Source organism: Barbus barbus, assembly GCF_936440315.1.
Source record: "Barbus barbus genome assembly, chromosome: 24".
NCBI classification, from domain to species: Eukaryota; Metazoa; Chordata; class Actinopteri; order Cypriniformes; family Cyprinidae; genus Barbus; species Barbus barbus.
The window spans coordinates 17,812,557-17,831,423 of NC_136752.1; the positions used below are offsets into that span (position 1 = coordinate 17,812,557).

Genomic DNA, 18,867 nt, shown 5'->3' on the forward strand with positions numbered 1-18,867 from the left:
TGACACACAAGCATATTCAAACAAAAGCTAACACAGATAAGTTGTGTGAAACAAAGCAAAATCAATGTTACTCACCTATCAGGAAGAAACAACCAATTGTTTTGTTCCTCCGATATTTTCCTCTTTTTTATCTTCCTTTTGTCTCTATCTATAATCGATCTGCTAATATCCGTCCTGTGCACTCAAACTGAGCTCTCTTCTCTCTGTCATAGCAAGGCAAGTGTGTTTTGGGAAACGGTCCGACACTGTGGTCAAAAGTGTTTTTCAAAAATTGCTTAGTGCATCTTTAAGGCAAAATAAATAGGCCTATCAACTTTTAAATGTGTAAATACCTCCTACTTCAGTGTTTTGGTGAAAATACATTTCATTCTTTTGGTTAAAATGGCTAATACTAATCAATAATTTGGCTCAATTTTTGTTTTTAATAGATTAAAATATGGTAAATAATAGTTCTGCTGTCATTCATACATTTACAATTTATCAATAATTTGTTAGTTTAAGTCATATATCTAATTTCCACTTTTAATTTTAAAGGGATAGTTCACCCAAAAAATTAAATTGTTATTAATTACATGTCGTTCTAAACCAGTAAGACTTTCGTTCATCTTCTGAACACAAATTAAGATATTTTTGATGAAATCCGAGAGCTTTCTAACCCTATATTTTGTGCACAAAGAAAACAAAAATAATGATTCAACGATTTCTTCTCTTCCGTGTCAGTCTTCCTGTCAGTCTCACGTTCATGAGAGCACCACGACGCATGCATGTAGTGTTGTCAAAACTATCGGCCGCGATACCATTCGGTACTGAAATTTTAAAAAGATTTTTAAGAAGATTTGAGCTCTGTTGAGCATATTCTTAATCATCGCTGATTGGTCATTGCGTTCATGTGCTCAACAGATATGTCTGTGATTGGCTTTGTTTGGAGTGCCACTTGACATCTAATGTAATATCATCAAAATTGCTTGGGGCAACCATTCCTCTCAAACTTCTAGCACCATAGAAAGCTTCTTTACTAGCTGCATTACTGTATGGTTCAAAAATACTACCAAACCCATGGATGCTTTGCAAAATTTTAAGGTGATGGCACAGAGCATTTTAAGATGCAGTGTACCATCAATCAGCGATATCCACCATTCACTGTCGCTGTAAAGCCCAATCCATCATCTGAGACCCCATCCACCCCAGCCGCAAGCTGTTTTGCTTCCTACCTTCTGGCAAACAATACCTCATTATTAGGGCAAGGACCACTAGAATCGACAAAACATAAACTGCAGCATGCTTTGTACACAATGCACTTCGCATTACTATATATTTTCACAATATCACACAAGCAAGAGAGACGGTGTAACCAAATATTATTCAAGAAAATGCACAACTGCAAGTATAATCTTGGTGTCATATAATAGTTAAATAGAAGTTAATGTTAAGTTAATTTACATTTTAAACTCAACTGTAGCGGTTACATTATCTGTTTATGCTTCCAAGCAAAGCCACAGGAGAAGCAACACACAGTAGGTGTTGTTTCATCTTTGAATGAATTGGTTGAATTAATAATTCAATGACCTGCTTATAAAAACAATTCACTTTTAGTGTTTCTTATGCTATGTTGCTATGAAATGCCAGCATTTTAAGGACCCCATTGACCACATATGGCAATACATTTTTCCACGTTCTCTATATGCAGACTATTGTCTTTTCTTGTGCAGTGCATTGATCTTAGTCATCTAATCGCTTACCCCAACTTTCTTCATTCTCTGCAGAGGGTGCTTGAGGCAGATGAAAATGGGGATGGTTTCCATGACGATGAAGATTTTGAAGTGGACACACCAAAGAGGAAGCATCGAAACAAAGGCAGGGTGAGTGATGAGCATGACTCATCAAAGTCTGTGGATGGTGTGAAGGAAAAAAGGCAAGTGAGAGCAAGAAAAAGAGACAGCCTGAGACAAGGCGGACTGACACTGGAGAGGGAAATAAAACATGAAAAAGGAAAACTTGTGTTGATCTCTCTGACGTATGGTGTGTGCAGAGACTAAGAAAAGATGACTGAGAAATGATCTAAACAAAAAGAAAGCGATTATATAATGTTATTTGTTGATCAGGGTCGAGGCTCTGGGCGCAGGCGAACAGAAGCAGTGGCCAATGACGATCAGGATAAACCCTACGTGTGTGACAGTAAGTGTCAATTTCATTGCTTTCATATGCAACATTTGTGCCTTAAAGTCTAAGCAACTTGAAATAGATATATCATTTTGTATACATTTGAACTGCAAGAGAAAAAATATTTGTAACCTAATTTGGCATTATGTATTTGAGTCCAAACGTCTGAGGCCACTTAAAAAATCCAGTATTTTCAAAATCTGATATTTTTTTAACTTGGGGGGAAAAAATAAAACTTTTTGAATTGACAGGAATTTTTAAAAAGAAAAAATGAATTAAAAATATTTACAATTAATCAAGTGAGCACTATCTTTTTTTCCACTCAAAGTAATTGTAATGCAGATCATGTCATTTGTATTTAATTATTTTTAATTGAATTATAAGAATGTGATCAAAGTAGACAGAGACATTAGAAGTCTCAGATTTTTGGACCCCACTGAATATTAGTATAAATTAGTAGATGTATAACAGTAGTATTTATTTTTCATTCCACACTGCTGTCAAATAAAATAAAGAATGTTTATTGTCTCTGATGTCTGTTTTAATCATGGGATGTGAACTATTTTGAATATACTGTTGTTGACTGTCCTACTTTGGGTCCTAAAAAACATCTTTCATTTTTTTCATATGGTACCTGCCTGTGTTTCTCATCTTGGCATGGTGGCCTGTTATAATATCAAAAGCATGTGACTACCCGAGGAGATACTAGAGCTACTTTGGGTTCCAGAGGCCTCTCTGAATGTAACTTACTTCCTGTTTTTTTTTTTTTTCTGTCTCCTCTTTTGCTTTGTGTCTCCTCTGTTTCAGACAGATACAAACAAAAGCATAACTCAAAAACCGCTGACTCAGGTATTCAGCCATCTTGCTCTTGCTCGGACATGTGGGCTATGCTAATGACAAGGCTAAACACTTAATGCTCATGTCGGGGAGGAATTATTAACATAAATCAGCTGGTTCAGTCTTTTCTCTGTAGCTGCTGCTAATATTTCACGCTGCTTGGCCAAAGCTATGACGCATGGCTAATAACACCGCTGCTAAAATAGCAAAGCTTGAACATGTAGCCTTTTCATTGCCGCATCTAGATTGCAGGTCCTGTTCTTGGTCAAATCTGCTGGAATGATTGACTCTGGATGTGTAGTTTGCTGAAATGAAATGCATGTAGTTGTTTCCCTTTTCCATACTATATGTTCTGCCTTAATAATTCCTGTGTCCATCTATATTATTCAGCAGTCTGTATAAAAATAACATCTGTTACATCAAATATATACTAGTAAAGCACAATACCATCATTTTAACTAATATGATTATAGTGATTTAGAATCACATTAGATGAAGACATATTACGGACCACTAAAATCTCACTACCCTTGTGAAAATGTAGTACATGCTAAAGTACATTTTTAGCATACTTTTTAAATAATATACTTTACTTGAGAAATGAATGTTAAGTGTAGGACATATGTAAATTGTATTTTAATTGCAATTAAATAAATGTGTATTATAGTTTCAGAATTTTATGTGCATTAGTATGTTCATCAAACTAAGTGTACTTTTTTAGAGCACGGCAAAAATGATAAAACGATTTAAAATGTACTTAATTAAATTTGAATTGAAAAATGCTCTTTTTAAGTGTGTTAAGAATCTGTCATGAAGGCGTGCTCTCGTTAAGTACACTTAAGTGGCCTTTTATTTTATTAATATTATATTATCTACAAGTACAGTTTTGACAAACTTTTAAGATTTGAAGTACACTTCAAGTAGACATTTAAAACAATTAAGCCCACTATGGTTGGAAACTTAGTGCTCCTTTAAGCATAAATGTAACAATGAAACTTAACGACGACACAAAAACAGCATTCAAAAGCATTTAGCTGTAGTATTATTTACTTTAGAGTAAAATAAAGGATTGGCAAGATCTTTACCTTATCTCACTGAAATTTGATTGGAAAGACTCACCCTTTTTCTTTAAAATGAAAATAAATTTGGTGCACATTATGGTAATGCATAAAATATTTTGAAAATTAATTAAAAACCATATGACATTAAATCAAATGCTCACATTTATGTAATACTGTACACATGCTTTCCTAGGTTTGTCCATCCTTTTTTATAGATTTGTAGTGAGAGAATTTATTACTGTGAAAATATTGTGCTTACCTTGCTGGTATTGCAGTCTGCAACCCACAGATGCTTGACATGTTTTACTGCATCTACCTGTAGAGAGAAACAAATCTTTTCTGTGCTGAGCTGAGCTTTACATAATATGACAATCTAAACCAACATGTTCAATAACAGCAATTCATTTGTATTCAGTATCCAACACTATGATATAGTTATGTGATATATCCCATGTCTGTAATCTAATAGGACAACTAGTATTAACATGTGTTTTCAGTGATCAGATCACAGTCGGATAGCATTTGACCACATTAAAAGCTACATAATTGCACCCAAGACATACAGTATCAGTGACGGATTCTGACTGCATTCAACAATATATATGTAATATTCATAGTTTTGCTCTGAGAAGTTCACGTTAACCATTACACTTTGTGAATTCCTACAATTTACAGGTGCAGTCAGTACAGAGCACTTGCTACGACGCCTAGCAGCACCTGTACGTGTTCCTGAAAACACACTGTGGGGTTGCAGTGCTAATACTGTGCCTTAAACACTGTTCTTACACCCCGCATGTCTCTCTCACTGGCTGAGAACATGCCACGTAGATTTTGTGATAGCGCTTTGACTCCACAGCTAGCTGCTTTGTGAATTCCTTAGATGTGTGTTAGCCTCCCAGCTTGATTATTAGAATAACTTATTTGAGACTAAATAAGAAGTTTTTGCCTGTAAAATGAATTTCATCATGACTAATGTTCTTTATCATAGTTTGCGGGAAGCGTTACAAAAACCGCCCTGGACTAAGCTACCATTACACCCATACTCATCTTGCTGAAGAGGAGGGTGAGGAAGAACGAGAAACTGAAATCCCCCAATCTCCTCCTGTCCACCACGAGAATCACAAGCGTGAGTTAATATGTTTTAATATCTAGGACTCAATATACCATGTAGATTTTAGACATTTTATGAATGACGTGTTTATTGTGGGTTACTTTTTGTGGTGTGCCTGTTTTCTAATTGCATATTAATAACATTATTGTGAACAATTCATCCATTCATATGTTTTATTTAAACAACTTTAGTATAGGAACCAATTCTCACTATTAAGAAGTTGCTTATTAGCATGCATATTATTAACATATTGGCTGTTTATTAGTACTCATAAAGCACATATTCTGCATGACCATAGTCTAACTTTTAACAAGCAGCAAATTAGAAGTTATTGAGGCAAAAGTCATAGTTAATGGTTTGTTAATCATGAGAATTGGACCTTAAAATAAAGCGTGACCAATATTGGTCATGCTTTATTTTAAGGTCCAATTCTCATGATTAACAAATGTATATATATAACATATATATACATATATATATATATATATATATATATATATATATATATATATATATATACACACACACACACACACACATATATATATATACCAGATATTGTTTAATCCGCTTAAACTCTGCCCCTTTTCAGATCTGCCTTCATTCAACAACTGATGGATTGAATTGTGTTCTTTTTTGATATAATAATAATTTTTTGGAAATAATCTGTCGCTATTTATGCCACATAGCAACTTTAGTTAGTTTGCTATAGTTAGTATCTATATCGTAACAATAGTTAGTAGCATTTGCTCTATTCCAAACATTATAAATATTCTAATTATATTCTAATTGATATGATTTAGTATTCAATAAGCAAATAAATACATAGCACACACAAATGTTTCTATTTATTCATACTACAGTGTGCATGTAACAATTTTAGGTTGTCTAAAATAATAAAAGTAATGCTTTTGTAGTTTGCTAGTGTTTGGAATAGGCCACTGTTCTTCTATGTTCTCTTCTCCTTTTTAATTTGTTCTATTTTTACAGCACAGAAAGGGCCTGATGGCACGATCATCCCTAATGACTACTGTGACTTCTGTCTGGGAGACTCAGGCTCTAACAGGAAGACAGGCCAGGCTGAGGAGCTGGTTTCCTGTTCAGACTGCGGCCGCTGTGGTGAGTCACTTCACACTGTGTTATCTAATACTCACAGTTACAGTATCTGCCCATGTTAGACCAAGAAGGGTAGTTTCACCTCCATCTTGTTTTAATTTCACTCTGAGGGAGATGTTTACTATTGCATAGCCAATAATAATCTGGTTGAAATTATAAAAAGAAAGATTTTTTAAAATGAATTGCCAGATGTAGTCTGTAAAATTATTCAGAGATTTCTTTCTCTCTCTCTCTCTCTCTCTCTCTCTCTCTCTCTCTCTCTCTCTCTTTCTCTCTCTCTCTCTCTCTCTGTAATCAATGTAAAAAACTGTGGTGCTCTAAAATGGGCCAGATTACAGTTTCTGTATTTCAAGTCAATAACAGATGTTAGTTTTATTAACGTAGTAGGTTAAAGACATGTTAGTTTTCTATTTAAAGAAGCAGAATTGAATGATTATACACACACATTATTCTTGCTTTTAAGAAAATTAAATGTGGAATAGTTTTCACACAACAGTAAAACACCACATATGATATACATTTACGTATCCTAGAAATGTTTTTTTTTTTATCTGAAAAAGCTTTAGTACATTTAATAAAGCCCATATTGGTATACATGTATTGGTATACATGTAGATTTAATGCTTTATCATGTCATGCATCAATAGCACATTTCATCAGCTTGTTCGTGCATTTCCCATCTTTTCGTGTTTTTTGCTAGAGCATGTTTGTTTGTTTATTTTATGGAGTTTCTTTAAGTTGTTGTGATTTGGGTTTGGCTTGGTATAATGGTGTCATATAGAAATGATTTCCCAGATACAGATGAATTCTACTAAAAAGGCGTTTTAATGGAGAGTTGCCATTAGCAGTGATTTAAACCCAGACTAGACTTAATCTGTGTCCTGGAAACCAGCACGGTAGTTTAGAGATGGGCAGATTACCACTGTTTCCATGCAGTTGTTTATCTGTTGCAGTCTTGGTGTTTAGTCATGAATTCTTGCAGTATTTACCAATATGCTGATTAAAAGCAACATGTGAGGAGAAATCACGCGGTCATTTTGAAAATGAATTCCAGTATAAATGACTTATTAATTACTGAAAATGTAATCAGTAATGTAACACAAATACCACAATATGAAAGTAACAGTCTGACTGCATTTGATAGCTTTTGGATTTACCCTGCACGTGCAATGAGAAATTAATAATTAATATATAGTTTTTTACTTAAATATCTTTTGTGCAACTATAATGCAAATAAAATTAATGAATAATATAAATATAAAAAATAGGAACTATATATTTTTTCTTTTTTGTTTAATTAATAATGGAAATGAAAATATATTTTTCATTAAAAACGTAATCTTTTTTGTTATTGTCTCTTTCTAATATAAAGAGTCGAGTTTTACTGCTAAGATTGTTTTGTTGCATACTAAAGACATAGGCCTAAGTAAAAATCATCTAGTTGATATTTATTTTCTGCTCTGACTGTTTTGACCAAGGCTAGATCACAGTTCATTCTAATTAGATTTGGAAGGGAAAGCAGGTGCAATTCTGTGAAAGTGCTATGGGAGTGTCATATTCGATCGAAACGGAAGAAACCGTTAAGTCATGCCGTTTTTCATGGCTGATGCAAGACTACAAGGTCCAGAAGCATCTTACATTTCATTTAGATTGCTTAGATTGATGCGAAATGTTTTCAAGGTGACAGACCTGAGAACATTTGCTCTTTGTAACTACCCAAGCAATCCACATTGGTCTTTAAAAAATATATTTTCTGATTAAAAAAAAAAGAAAAAAATCCCATGCTTGCATTTAGAATGTGTATTGTGTTTGTAAGTGTAGACATGTGAGCCAAATCCTGCAGCGTTGAGAATGAGCATTTATATGTGACATGGCCTTTTTGTTCATCTCTGAGTGCTTGTGTTTTGCGTATTTTTCTAGCAAATGATCCTGGAAGGGTCCCACATTTATTTTCTTAAAGTATTTTGAACTCCTAACATGCTCAAAATTCTTAACTGTTTAGGGCATTATCAGTTATCGCAGTTCATGTGCGCAAAATTTATTTTGCTCATATGCTTCCATTCTTTATGTTTTTCTTTCTTGGCTGTGTGATCCATTGCCTTCTCATAATCGAATAGTATAGCAAGAACAGGGAGAGACCAAATGATGTATTCTTCAGTAAAAAAAAAAAATTGTTTATAAGGATAGTTCACAACAAAAATGAAAATTCCTTCATTACTTATTCACCTCAAAACCTAAAAAGACTTTGTTTTCCATCAGTCAGTGAGTAAACAATGACATAATTTTAATTTAGGGTGATCTATCCCATTTCATGATTCACTTACAGCTATTAATGCGCTGCAACTTTAATCTACAACCAATGAGATAAGCACATGTTCAGGCAATCAGACATGCAAGCCGTAATCCCTTAATGTATGAGTAACAGCAAAGACTGCAAGTTGTCCAAAGCTCAGAGGAGTGTGAGTCCTAGCTGACTGCAGTGTTACTTGTGTGTGTTTCCACTGTGATGCTGATATGTCCGTCATGCATGTCAGCTGATCGCGTCGGTGGGACCAGGGCGAAGAGGAGGACGGGCGGACTTCTGGACATGTTCGGCGACACGTCAGAAAGCGAGGCGTCCACCTTTCACGGCTTTGAGGAGGACGACCTGGACGGGCTTCTGTCCGACGACAGCACAGGCTCACCTCAGTACAGATAGACAAAGGAGAAACCTCAAGAAAACCGCATCAGAGAAACTCTCGGCATGTGTCTGCTGCCTGTTTTTTTCTTTTTCCTTTTTTCCTGTTGTTTTGCAGCAGCATGCGTAACGGATTCACAACTCCAGACACAATGTTAACTTCAGGAAATGCTTTCAAAGGACAAGTTGCAGCCTTTTATAAATTAAGGAATGTTGTTTTTATTGCTTCACACTTCTGTATACTGAGAGGTGCTAGTTATTGGAGGAGCCATTACTTCTGGACTGTTTGTTTTCCGCCATGGAAAATTGCAGGGACGTTACCGATGTGTGGATTACACTTCGCCATGTAAGATAAAATGCTTACTGTGTGGAAATTTACTTTAGAAATAGAAATTAAAGAATTTCAAACCTCAAGGAGGAGAAAATACTCAACATGTGTCTGTAGGTCGGATAGCGAAGAGGGTTTTTTCTTTCTTCCTACATCTGGATAAATACAATATTTGCAAAGAAAGGGATCACGAGAAGGCAGAGAATGGGCTGAGGCCAGGCCCTGATTGGATCCAGAGGGAAGGGAGGACAGTTTGCAGAGAGGTAAGAGCCAGTTGGCATTTCAATGTCCATCTCTCCTCCTTTCTCAGGACAGCTACAAGAACAAGAACAAAAAAATGACAATGAAATTTGAAATACCATGTTTGCTGGAGGATACATGAAACTTGGCCTCTCCCTAGTTTTGTTGAGTAAGAAGAAGAAAAAGGACTCGTATTTTTGGAGTAACTTCCCTTACTATTCAGGAAACTCTCCTTAAATGACAGGTACAAGAAGGGGTACAATTGTAGCATATGTGCAATGATTCTCATGAAGGCTTTGTTTTGCAAATAAAATCTGGACCATTCACCTCTGTTAACAGATCCAGCTCTGAGGATTTGACTGTGTATGTGTAAATGCAAATAATAATAATAATAATAATAATACACTGGATTTCAAGCACATAAGCTTCCTACGTTCAATAGGAAAATGCAGTAAATGTGAACTAGAAAACAGAATACATGCAATAAAAGGCACAATACACATTAGCCACAGGGACGTCACCCAGTTAATATGGGGATATTTCATCCATTTTGTATGAACAAAATTAGCTATATTTGCTCTTTAAAGCTCTTCTATTTATTGTTATGGTGAACTCATGTGTCACTTTTGAATTGAAACTGTTGCGAAAAATGTTCCATATTAATGCTTTCGATCATGTCTCTATTTCAGGGCGTTAATTTTTTGAAAACGATAATATAATTTATTAAGATATTGTATAATGTATATAGGCCCACAAACTGTTGCAGGCTAAAGCCGTTGTTATATAACATCTCCTGATGATATTTCTCCCAGTGTTTTGATGTCTAAACTTTGAGAAAATGTTTCAATGTTTAACATTCAAACTTTAGTTCATTTAATACTAAGCCAAAGGGCAACATGGCTAGAGATGATGCTTGTAACTGCTTCTGTGTCATGAAGATCTGTGGCACAAACCACACAAACACACAGAACACACTTCGTGCAACCTGTCATCCATGCTGTGGCCGCTGCTGAGTCCTGTTACTCCAAATGTCAGCCTGCAAGTCTTTCACTGGATTTTGTTACTGAAAAACATTAAACATTTTACATTTTATGAATTACTCTTTGAGTTAATTTTGTTTCAAGGAAAGAAAACAGGGGACAAGTGACCTCGAATAGTATTTATACACTTAAGTCACACTTAAAAATGTCTGAATGACACCAAAATATCAAGCTAAGTCTGCAAATAAATGATGCTAACCATTATCTTAGAACAAACCACTTCTATGAGCTGTTTTTAACTGGTTCAAGGTCACTCTAGTGCATTTATGAAGTCTGCCCCCTCAAGTTCACATGAACATTGTTATAACTGTCTTAATTTTGAGTAATATGTTTTATAATTTGAAACTTAGAAAACGTATTATTGTGAAATGTATTGTGAAATAGAAAAAAGTGCCATATTTTCTTTACAATAAATAACACTTGGCTTTATATTTTCTTAATGCATTACATAAGACATTCATGCATGTTTAAGTATGGCTTGTGTCAAAATAGTTTTGGGGGCCATTGTCGTCTATAATTTCAATGCAACTAACAGAACTTTATCAAAATATTGCACGTAAAATATTATTTTAGATTTTTTCATATTTTATATGTATTGCATCAAGATCAAAATCTTAAAAGGGAAAGTTCACCCAAAAATGAAAATGACCTCATGATTTACTCACCCTCAAGCCGTCCTAGATTTGTCAATTGGAGTTACATTAAAAATGTCCTGGCTCTTCCAAGCTTTATAATGGCTGTGAATGGTGGTCAAGATTTTGAAGCAAAATAAAGTGCATCCATCTATTATAAAAAGTACTCCACACGGCTCCAGGGGGTTAATAAAGGCCTTCTGAAGCAAATCGATGTCCATATTTAAAACTTTATAAACCGTAATCCATATCTGATGACGTAGGCGTAGTGTAAGCTCCAGTGAGAAGTGACGAACGCTGAAGCGCAGAGGAGACAGCAAATCAAAACACTGGTCGCGAATTAGAAGTACAAAACGAGGATTTGTAAAGAAAATGTCTGAGGATTTCGATATAAGCCAAGAGGAGACTGGTTTTCCTTTGCTGTAAACAAAACTTGGTTCTTGTGAGACTAGCATATTCTCAGTGGAGCTTATGCTACACCTAGATCAAACATCATCCGCTTGAATGCCACTCTTATCGTGAACACGCATACGACAGTTAGCGGACGCTAGACATTATGGTTTATAAAGTTTTAAATATGGATATTTTTCTCACACAAATGCATCAATTCACTTCAGAAGGCCTTTATTAACCCCATGGAGCCACGTGGAGCACTTTTTATGATGAATGGACTCACTTTTATGGGCTTCAAAATCTCAACACCCATGCACTGCCATTAAAAAGCTTGAGAAAAGCCAGCACATTTTTTAATATAACTCCGATTGTATTCATCTGAAAGAAAAAAGCCTTAGACACTTAGCTTGAGGGTGAGTAAATTATGTGGTCATTTTAATTTTTGGTAAACTATACCTTTAAATCAGGCATGTTTACATACACTTGCAAGAAATAAAATCAAGACAAAAGATGTATGTCTAAATGTTGGCATAATGTGGCTTAATATATTCAACATAGTTCTGCATGTGAATACCAGGGACAGAGCCATGAAGAGGAATGAGGTAGCGACGCTTATGAACCTCCCTGTAGGGAAAGAGCTTCACATAACATCCGACTTCAAGCCAAGGCTCCACATGCTTTCCAAACTGGGAAGACTGCACATGCTTTACTGGGCATCCAAGCGAGAGGAGCCTGCTGTTCTCACAGTTTCATTGAGGAAATGAGCAGGCCGAGGATCTGACACCTCCCTAAGAGACAGAAAGACAGAGAGAGAGAGAAAGACAGACATGTGAGGTTACAGAACCATCTGGCATTTTCCAAACCTGTGCTTACCCTCTCTCTGTGTGTGGAGGGCAGAACAGAAGGTGGAGGTGTTTAGGGGAAACTTGTTTGCTCCTTCCACATAAATCGTGTGTAAAAAAAAAAATTTGTTCATGTTCCTGTCATTATTAATTTAAAGGGACAGTTCAACTGAAATTAAAAATCTGTCATCGTTTACTCACCCTCAAGCTTTTCCAAACCTCTATGAGATTCTTTCTTCTGCTGAGTACAAAAGAAGATATTTTGAAGAATGCTGGAAATCAGATGGTTGACGGTAACCATTGACTTCTGTAGAAATCAATTGCTACCCTCAACTGTTTGGTTTTCTTTTGTGCTCAGTAGAAGACACTTTTCATAAAAGTTTGGAACAACTTGAGGATGAGTAAATGATGACAAAATGTTCATTTATGGGTGAACTATTCCTTTAATGCTATCTATCTATCTATCTATCTATCTATCTATCTATCTATCTATCTATCTATCTATCTATCTATCTATCTATCTATCTATCTATCTGTCTATACCTCCATCCATCCACATATCGATCCACCTTAATGTACATAAATTACATTAAGAAACTTTCTAATGATTAGTCTTATGACATTTTATGTTGATTTATGTTTTTTTTAATTAAACTGATTATAGTAAAGTACATTGGAAAATAATCTAATACTCATGAGTTTAGCCTCTCTTCTTTCTGCCAGATTATTCTTTCATCTTTCTCTTTCACCAGGCCATCCTTCATGTCTGCAGTTCACAGACAACATGATGCAGGCTGTTCGGACGTACCAGTGGCAGTGCATCGAGTGTAAATCCTGCAGTCTGTGTGGCACCTCAGAGAACGATGTGAGTGTTAAATCCTAGGGGATGTATAAAAAGAGCATGTGAGAGTAGATAAATATCTGACATCTCAAACAAGATTTGTCAAAGCTCTCTTTTCTTGTTTGATATTATTGATGCAGCATGTTGCTAATATGCATGTTACAGCAAGCCTGCTCATATGGCTGAGTGTGTGTGAGTTAACAGCTCGGTGACGCCCTCTAATTTTGTAGGATCAGCTTCTGTTCTGTGATGACTGTGATCGGGGATACCACATGTACTGCCTGAAGCCTCCCATGACACAGCCACCCGAGGGTAAGATCACTTCACAGCAGTTAATAACATAATACATATTACAAATCATTACTAAATTGCATTGATTCAGTTCTTAAAACTGCCAGATTGGTGTGGATTGTTGCCTTTAATGCCTGGCCTATAATAACATGAATGCATTAATAATGATTAACATGCAATAATAAGGATATTATTTATACATATGAATAAACCATATTTTTACATTGCGGTACTTACACTGAAAATACAATAAAATTATAATTATTGATACTTTGAGTCATGCATTTTGATTTTACTAAATATATTTTAATGTGAAAGGAAAAATGTATCCTTTAGTTGAACCTTAATTTCTTAACTTTTAGGTTTGGTGGAACTTAAAGGAACACTCCACTTTTTTAAAAAACAGTTAAACAGTTGAGTTCTACCGTTTTTGAATCCATTCAACTGATCTCCGGGTCTGGCAGTAGCACTTTTAGCTTAGCTTAGTCGAACATTGACACAATAAACGTCAATGTTAAAACTGCGTAATTACACCGATTTCATACCATGTATCATGTCCTTCATTCTAATGTGTAACATGAGCCTATCTGAGCGACACGACTGTCAGCGCTGCCAGTGTTGCCAATCAGATTAATGAAGAGCACGCAGCTAATTCTTTTGCTAATTCTAATGCTCATTAATGTGATATGTTGTTTGTATAGTTTTCTCGCTGTTCTGTAATGAAATAAGGTGATCAGACTGTGAAGAACTGCATATACACATACAGTATGCCTCGCGCACTCCTGTTTAAGTCACGCAATACGCATCGGGATATCGTGGCAACAGTCTTTAATTTCATAATACTCAATTAATTAATTGTTTTAAACTAAGATTGGTGTCTTTAGACGACATAATATGTGTTGAATTCTAAATAAATAATCCACAACAATCCCATGCTATGGGCACAGCCATTGATAGAGGCTGCAGCGGAAGTTCTTTTACGTATCTATTTAAATCTTCTGCTTTTCGAACGCAGAAGTGTGATAAAGGCCTATAGGCTATTTTCTGTCCCGTTTTGACCCCTGCATCGGAACGCTCTGTTTGAATAGGCGTGACAGATTGTAGACACGGAAGTAAACACCCACTGCTATGATTTGCTAATAGTTGTGTATGTTTGACAGCCTACGTCCTACATTGATGAGCGCCGTGGAGTGACATCAGATCCAATATAGTCAGCACAGCTTCGTCTTTTAGTTTCAATCTTTCTGAAAATCCTGCATCGAATTGTGCCCTGTTTGTAAAAAAAAATCCATGGTAAAATGAAGTGAAAGGACCAAGTGCTTTCTGATGCAGTCTGGAAAAAATAAAGCTCATGAAATAAAGTTTATCGTTTGGTTTCTGCGTAGACCTGCGTTTGCCTCTCTTGACATTTACCTAGTACATGTGCAAATTGGTGGGCGGGGCTAAACAGGTAGTGATGTAGAAGCAGGTGTTGATCTTCTTTTCCAGAGTCGGTGTTTAGCCACACTATTATGTCATAAAGTAGCACATTCCACAAGCTGTCGTTTTGACAAATTTTAACTCCCCTAAAACAGATATTAACTGTTTTTAGACAAACGAGAAAGTTCTGAAACTTAGACTGTTTTTATAGCACAATGACCTCTTATATATCAAAAGATCAAGGAATTTTGATTTCTCAGTTCATGACCCCTTTAAAAAAAGTAATTGACTGACCCCATGAAATTCTAGACCCATTACTGAAGAACCCTGTACTACATAGTTCCAAAAAAAAAATATGACACTGATTTACAATACACCACATGGACAAGTAAACAGTCACACATTAAACAAATACACATGCTATACATGTGAGTCACGTTAGTATCGGTTTCATCCACAGGAAGTTGGAGTTGTCATCTGTGTCTTGATCTACTGAAGGATAAGGCATCTGGTTTCGGAGAGCCGTAAGCGTTGTGAGAAGGTTCTACACAGTTACACACACAGCAGACTCAGGATGAATGTTTGTCTTGGTTTTGCTCTGTAGTTCTCCTCCTGTTGTAGTGTGAAGTGGAGTCTTCCTCTACCTCTGTGTTACAAACATTTTTCTCAACCAAGTCTAGGCAATCGGTAGTCTACCTCACATCCTGCTCACTAACAAATCCAGTGGCAGGTTTGAGTCCAGATTGTCCAATTACCTAGAAACATGAGTCGTATTATATAAAAAGTACTTAGTTAAATAGCAACACCAGCACAATAACTATAATATTACAAATGAAGTGATAATCAACCTCTTATACACACATTCTAAGCTATTTTTAACAAATAGCAGATTTTTAAATCAAGTTGTGTCTTCTCTACGTGCAACATAAACATACTCAGATACACACACCGGTGGTATAAAGCAAAATCGTTTTCATTTAAGTCTGTTTCTATTCACTTTAATCATATTTTCAATGTGTCTATGATGTTTGTAAGCCCACATGATTTCTTGCAAAGACATTTTTAGCTCATAACAAGAAACCGTTTGATGTAAAAAGGATAAATGTGATTAGTAGCTCATCTTTCTTACTGGGATCATCATTCAGGTAGACATTTAGGGCATAGTATCTGAGAGTTATTGTGAAAGCAATCTTGAAACGAAATGGCAAAAAATTGTTTTTCTGTGTATATTGAAGCAGCACTTCGCTTTGACTTCAGGACCGGAAAAATAATGCTGTTGAGTGTTTTCATTTGTTCTTTTACATATATAATTTAGCAGACAATCGTGTGGTTGGTAAATTACATGATAGCCATCATATAAGGCTTTTCCTTGTGCTACGATAGTACTTGCATGCTATGTTTTGCCTTTTCAAGCCAGCTTTTTTTCTCTAGGTTACATTTTGTAATTATTAAATGTGAATGCATTAGACTGTTTAATCTTTCGTTACATTGTGTCGGACATATCTGGTTATGCTCCAGGAACATTCCAGTTTTGTGTGTCCTAGAACCTTCTATTGTTCCATCCGCCTGTTTGAAGCCCTTCATACCTCTCTGAGTGAAACATCTGTTCACTCCATTTTGTATTTCTTTGCTTGTGATATATTAGCATTTCTATTTCCATCTGGACATTCTCTCATGTCATTCCCACCTCCTTCACCTGTATAATACATTAGAGGCTCTATTTTCAGAGCCAATTCATCAACGCTCTCCAGATCTTGCGATCTGTTGAATATTTTAGCTATGCATTTTTATCTCTTTAAAGGTCATCTACATCACATTAACATTTGTTTTTCAGTTTAAAAAAATTATTAAAGGTTCCAAAATCAAACTAGTATGATGATGTTCATTCATTTAACCATAGTTAGGCCTTTGGAATAAGATTTTTGTTTAGAAAAAACAAAACGGACAGCTGATACATGACCTTTCATATGACCTTTGACACTTAAAATTTTTAACCCATTCTAAATATAAACCTTCAGGTATCTTTTTTCATGTTTTGTAATAGACTGTACATTTGTAAACCCTGGGTTAATGTTCTTTTATGGATATTTGCCTATATTGATTGGAGGAACACAGCATGTGCTTCATTTAAATATCACCTCATCTCGTTCCTCAGTGTACCATCAGAATAAATTGGTCTCTTCTGCAATGTTATGATTGCATTTTCCATTCATTTCTGTTTGATCTTTGTATTTTTCCCTCAAACGTTGACATGAAATACAATGCAAAAGTTTCTGTGACTGTACAAAGCTCATGAATATTTAATGAGCAGGTGCTATTCAGGGTGTTATTTGTTGCTAAACAACTACCAGTTATATAGAGTGCAGCAGTCAGAATAAAAATCCCAATCCATTTTCTCCATACGGGAACTGATTTTTAAAGTAGTTTTTTTTTTTTTATCTGAGATTGCTAATTGATGGTATAGTGTTATCCTAATATACCACCACATACCATATGTGACCCTGGGCCACAAAACCAGTCATAAGTGTCAATTTGTCAAAATTGAGATTTACACATCATCTGAATAAATAAGCTTTCCACTGATGTATGGTTTGTTAGGATATGACAATATTTGGCCGAGATACAGCTATTTGAAAATCTGGAATCCGAGGGTGCAAAAAAACTCTAAATATTGAAAATGAGAGAAAATTGTCTTTAAGTTGCCCAAATCAAGTTCTTAGCAATGCATACTACTAATAAAAAAAATAAGTTTTGATATATTTACAGTAGAAAATTTACAAAATATCCTCATGGAAAACAATCTTAATGTCCTAATGATTTTTGGCATGAAAGAAAAATCAATAATTTTGACCCATACAATGTATTTTTGGCTATTGCTACAAATATACCCCAGAGACTTAAGAAGGTTTTGTGGTCCAGGGTCACATATACCTTTGTCATTTATAAGTAGAATTTCTAGTGAAAAACTACACTATCCATGATTCTGCAATAACATTTCCTCCAGAGAATCACAAAAGCAAATTGCACCCTTATTTAGTTTTATATTTCTCCATTGTTTTGTAATTTGATTGACTCGTTCACAATGCTTCATGGGATTATAGTTTTTATCCTCATTAAAGCTGTCTGGTACCAGTCTTGTACCTTTGGCTTCAAATCAAAGTTTCTAATGTTCATATCTTATAATTCTTTAATGAGAACTACAAATCCTATGGTAAAATACTACCTGAATCAAGGGCACTTTAAAAAGTGGGCGGGCACTGTTGCACTCCTTGAAAGGGAATTTAACTCAAGCGTTTTTGCTTGCTTGATTTTTTTTTCTCCAGGCTTCATAACCCACTATTAAATACCCTTCTAAAGTAAAAGTGCAATACTTTTCATTAACCCGGGGTTAAGCTAGAAACAGCTCCATTATACCAACTTACACAATGAATTCATCTAGTCCAAAAGTAGAAAAATGCAGCCTGTTACAATGACATTTCTTGTATATAATCATCTGTATTCAAACACATTTTTAATCCTTTGCAATCATAAGAATAATTTTGTACTTAGTTTTTTTTTTTCTTGTCCTTTTCTTTTTATCCTTGTAATGTAAATTTTAATAAAAAATGCAAGTAAAACCAAGTCAATGCTGATTTCAAGATTCCTGCCATGCTTACCACTAGAGAGCAGCACATACAAATGAACAGATAAGCAGACACCTCCTTCCACTGTAATGTCATTCAGTGCTTATTTCAGATCAGTATGATTATGAAATCCTACCACACTGGCTTTATTGAAGTCAGATCTAGCTTATTGAAGCACAATTCTCTGATGTAGCTATATGTGTGCTAAGTTTAACTTTTAATAGATGTTTATTGGACTAACACAAACAGTTTGAGC

At 35.3% G+C, this 18,867-nt stretch overlaps 1 protein-coding gene across 4 annotated transcripts in view; it reads left to right on the forward strand.

Annotated features, from left to right (window-relative positions):
• LOC306844188 (zinc finger protein DPF3) overlaps positions 1–18,601 on the forward strand; it is a 36,161-nt gene extending 17,560 nt beyond the window's left edge. The window contains exons 5-12 of one of the 4 annotated variants that reach the window (XM_079376136.1): positions 1,764–1,859; positions 2,103–2,175; positions 2,968–3,009; positions 5,047–5,184; positions 6,160–6,288; positions 13,190–13,302; positions 13,509–13,590; positions 15,449–18,601. In XM_079376136.1, coding sequence (XP_079232262.1) covers positions 1,764–1,859; positions 2,103–2,175; positions 2,968–3,009; positions 5,047–5,184; positions 6,160–6,288; positions 13,190–13,302; positions 13,509–13,590; positions 15,449–15,516 — 741 coding nt within the window. In that variant the 3' untranslated portion in view covers positions 15,517–18,601. Of the gene's footprint in view, positions 1–1,763; positions 1,860–2,102; positions 2,176–2,967; positions 3,010–5,046; positions 5,185–6,159; positions 6,289–8,819; positions 10,625–13,189; positions 13,303–13,508; positions 13,591–15,448 lie in introns of those variants that run through there. The other 3 variants (XM_079376137.1, XM_079376138.1, XM_079376139.1) reach the window with 3 other exon arrangements.
• The last annotated feature ends 266 nt before the right edge of the window (positions 18,602–18,867 follow it).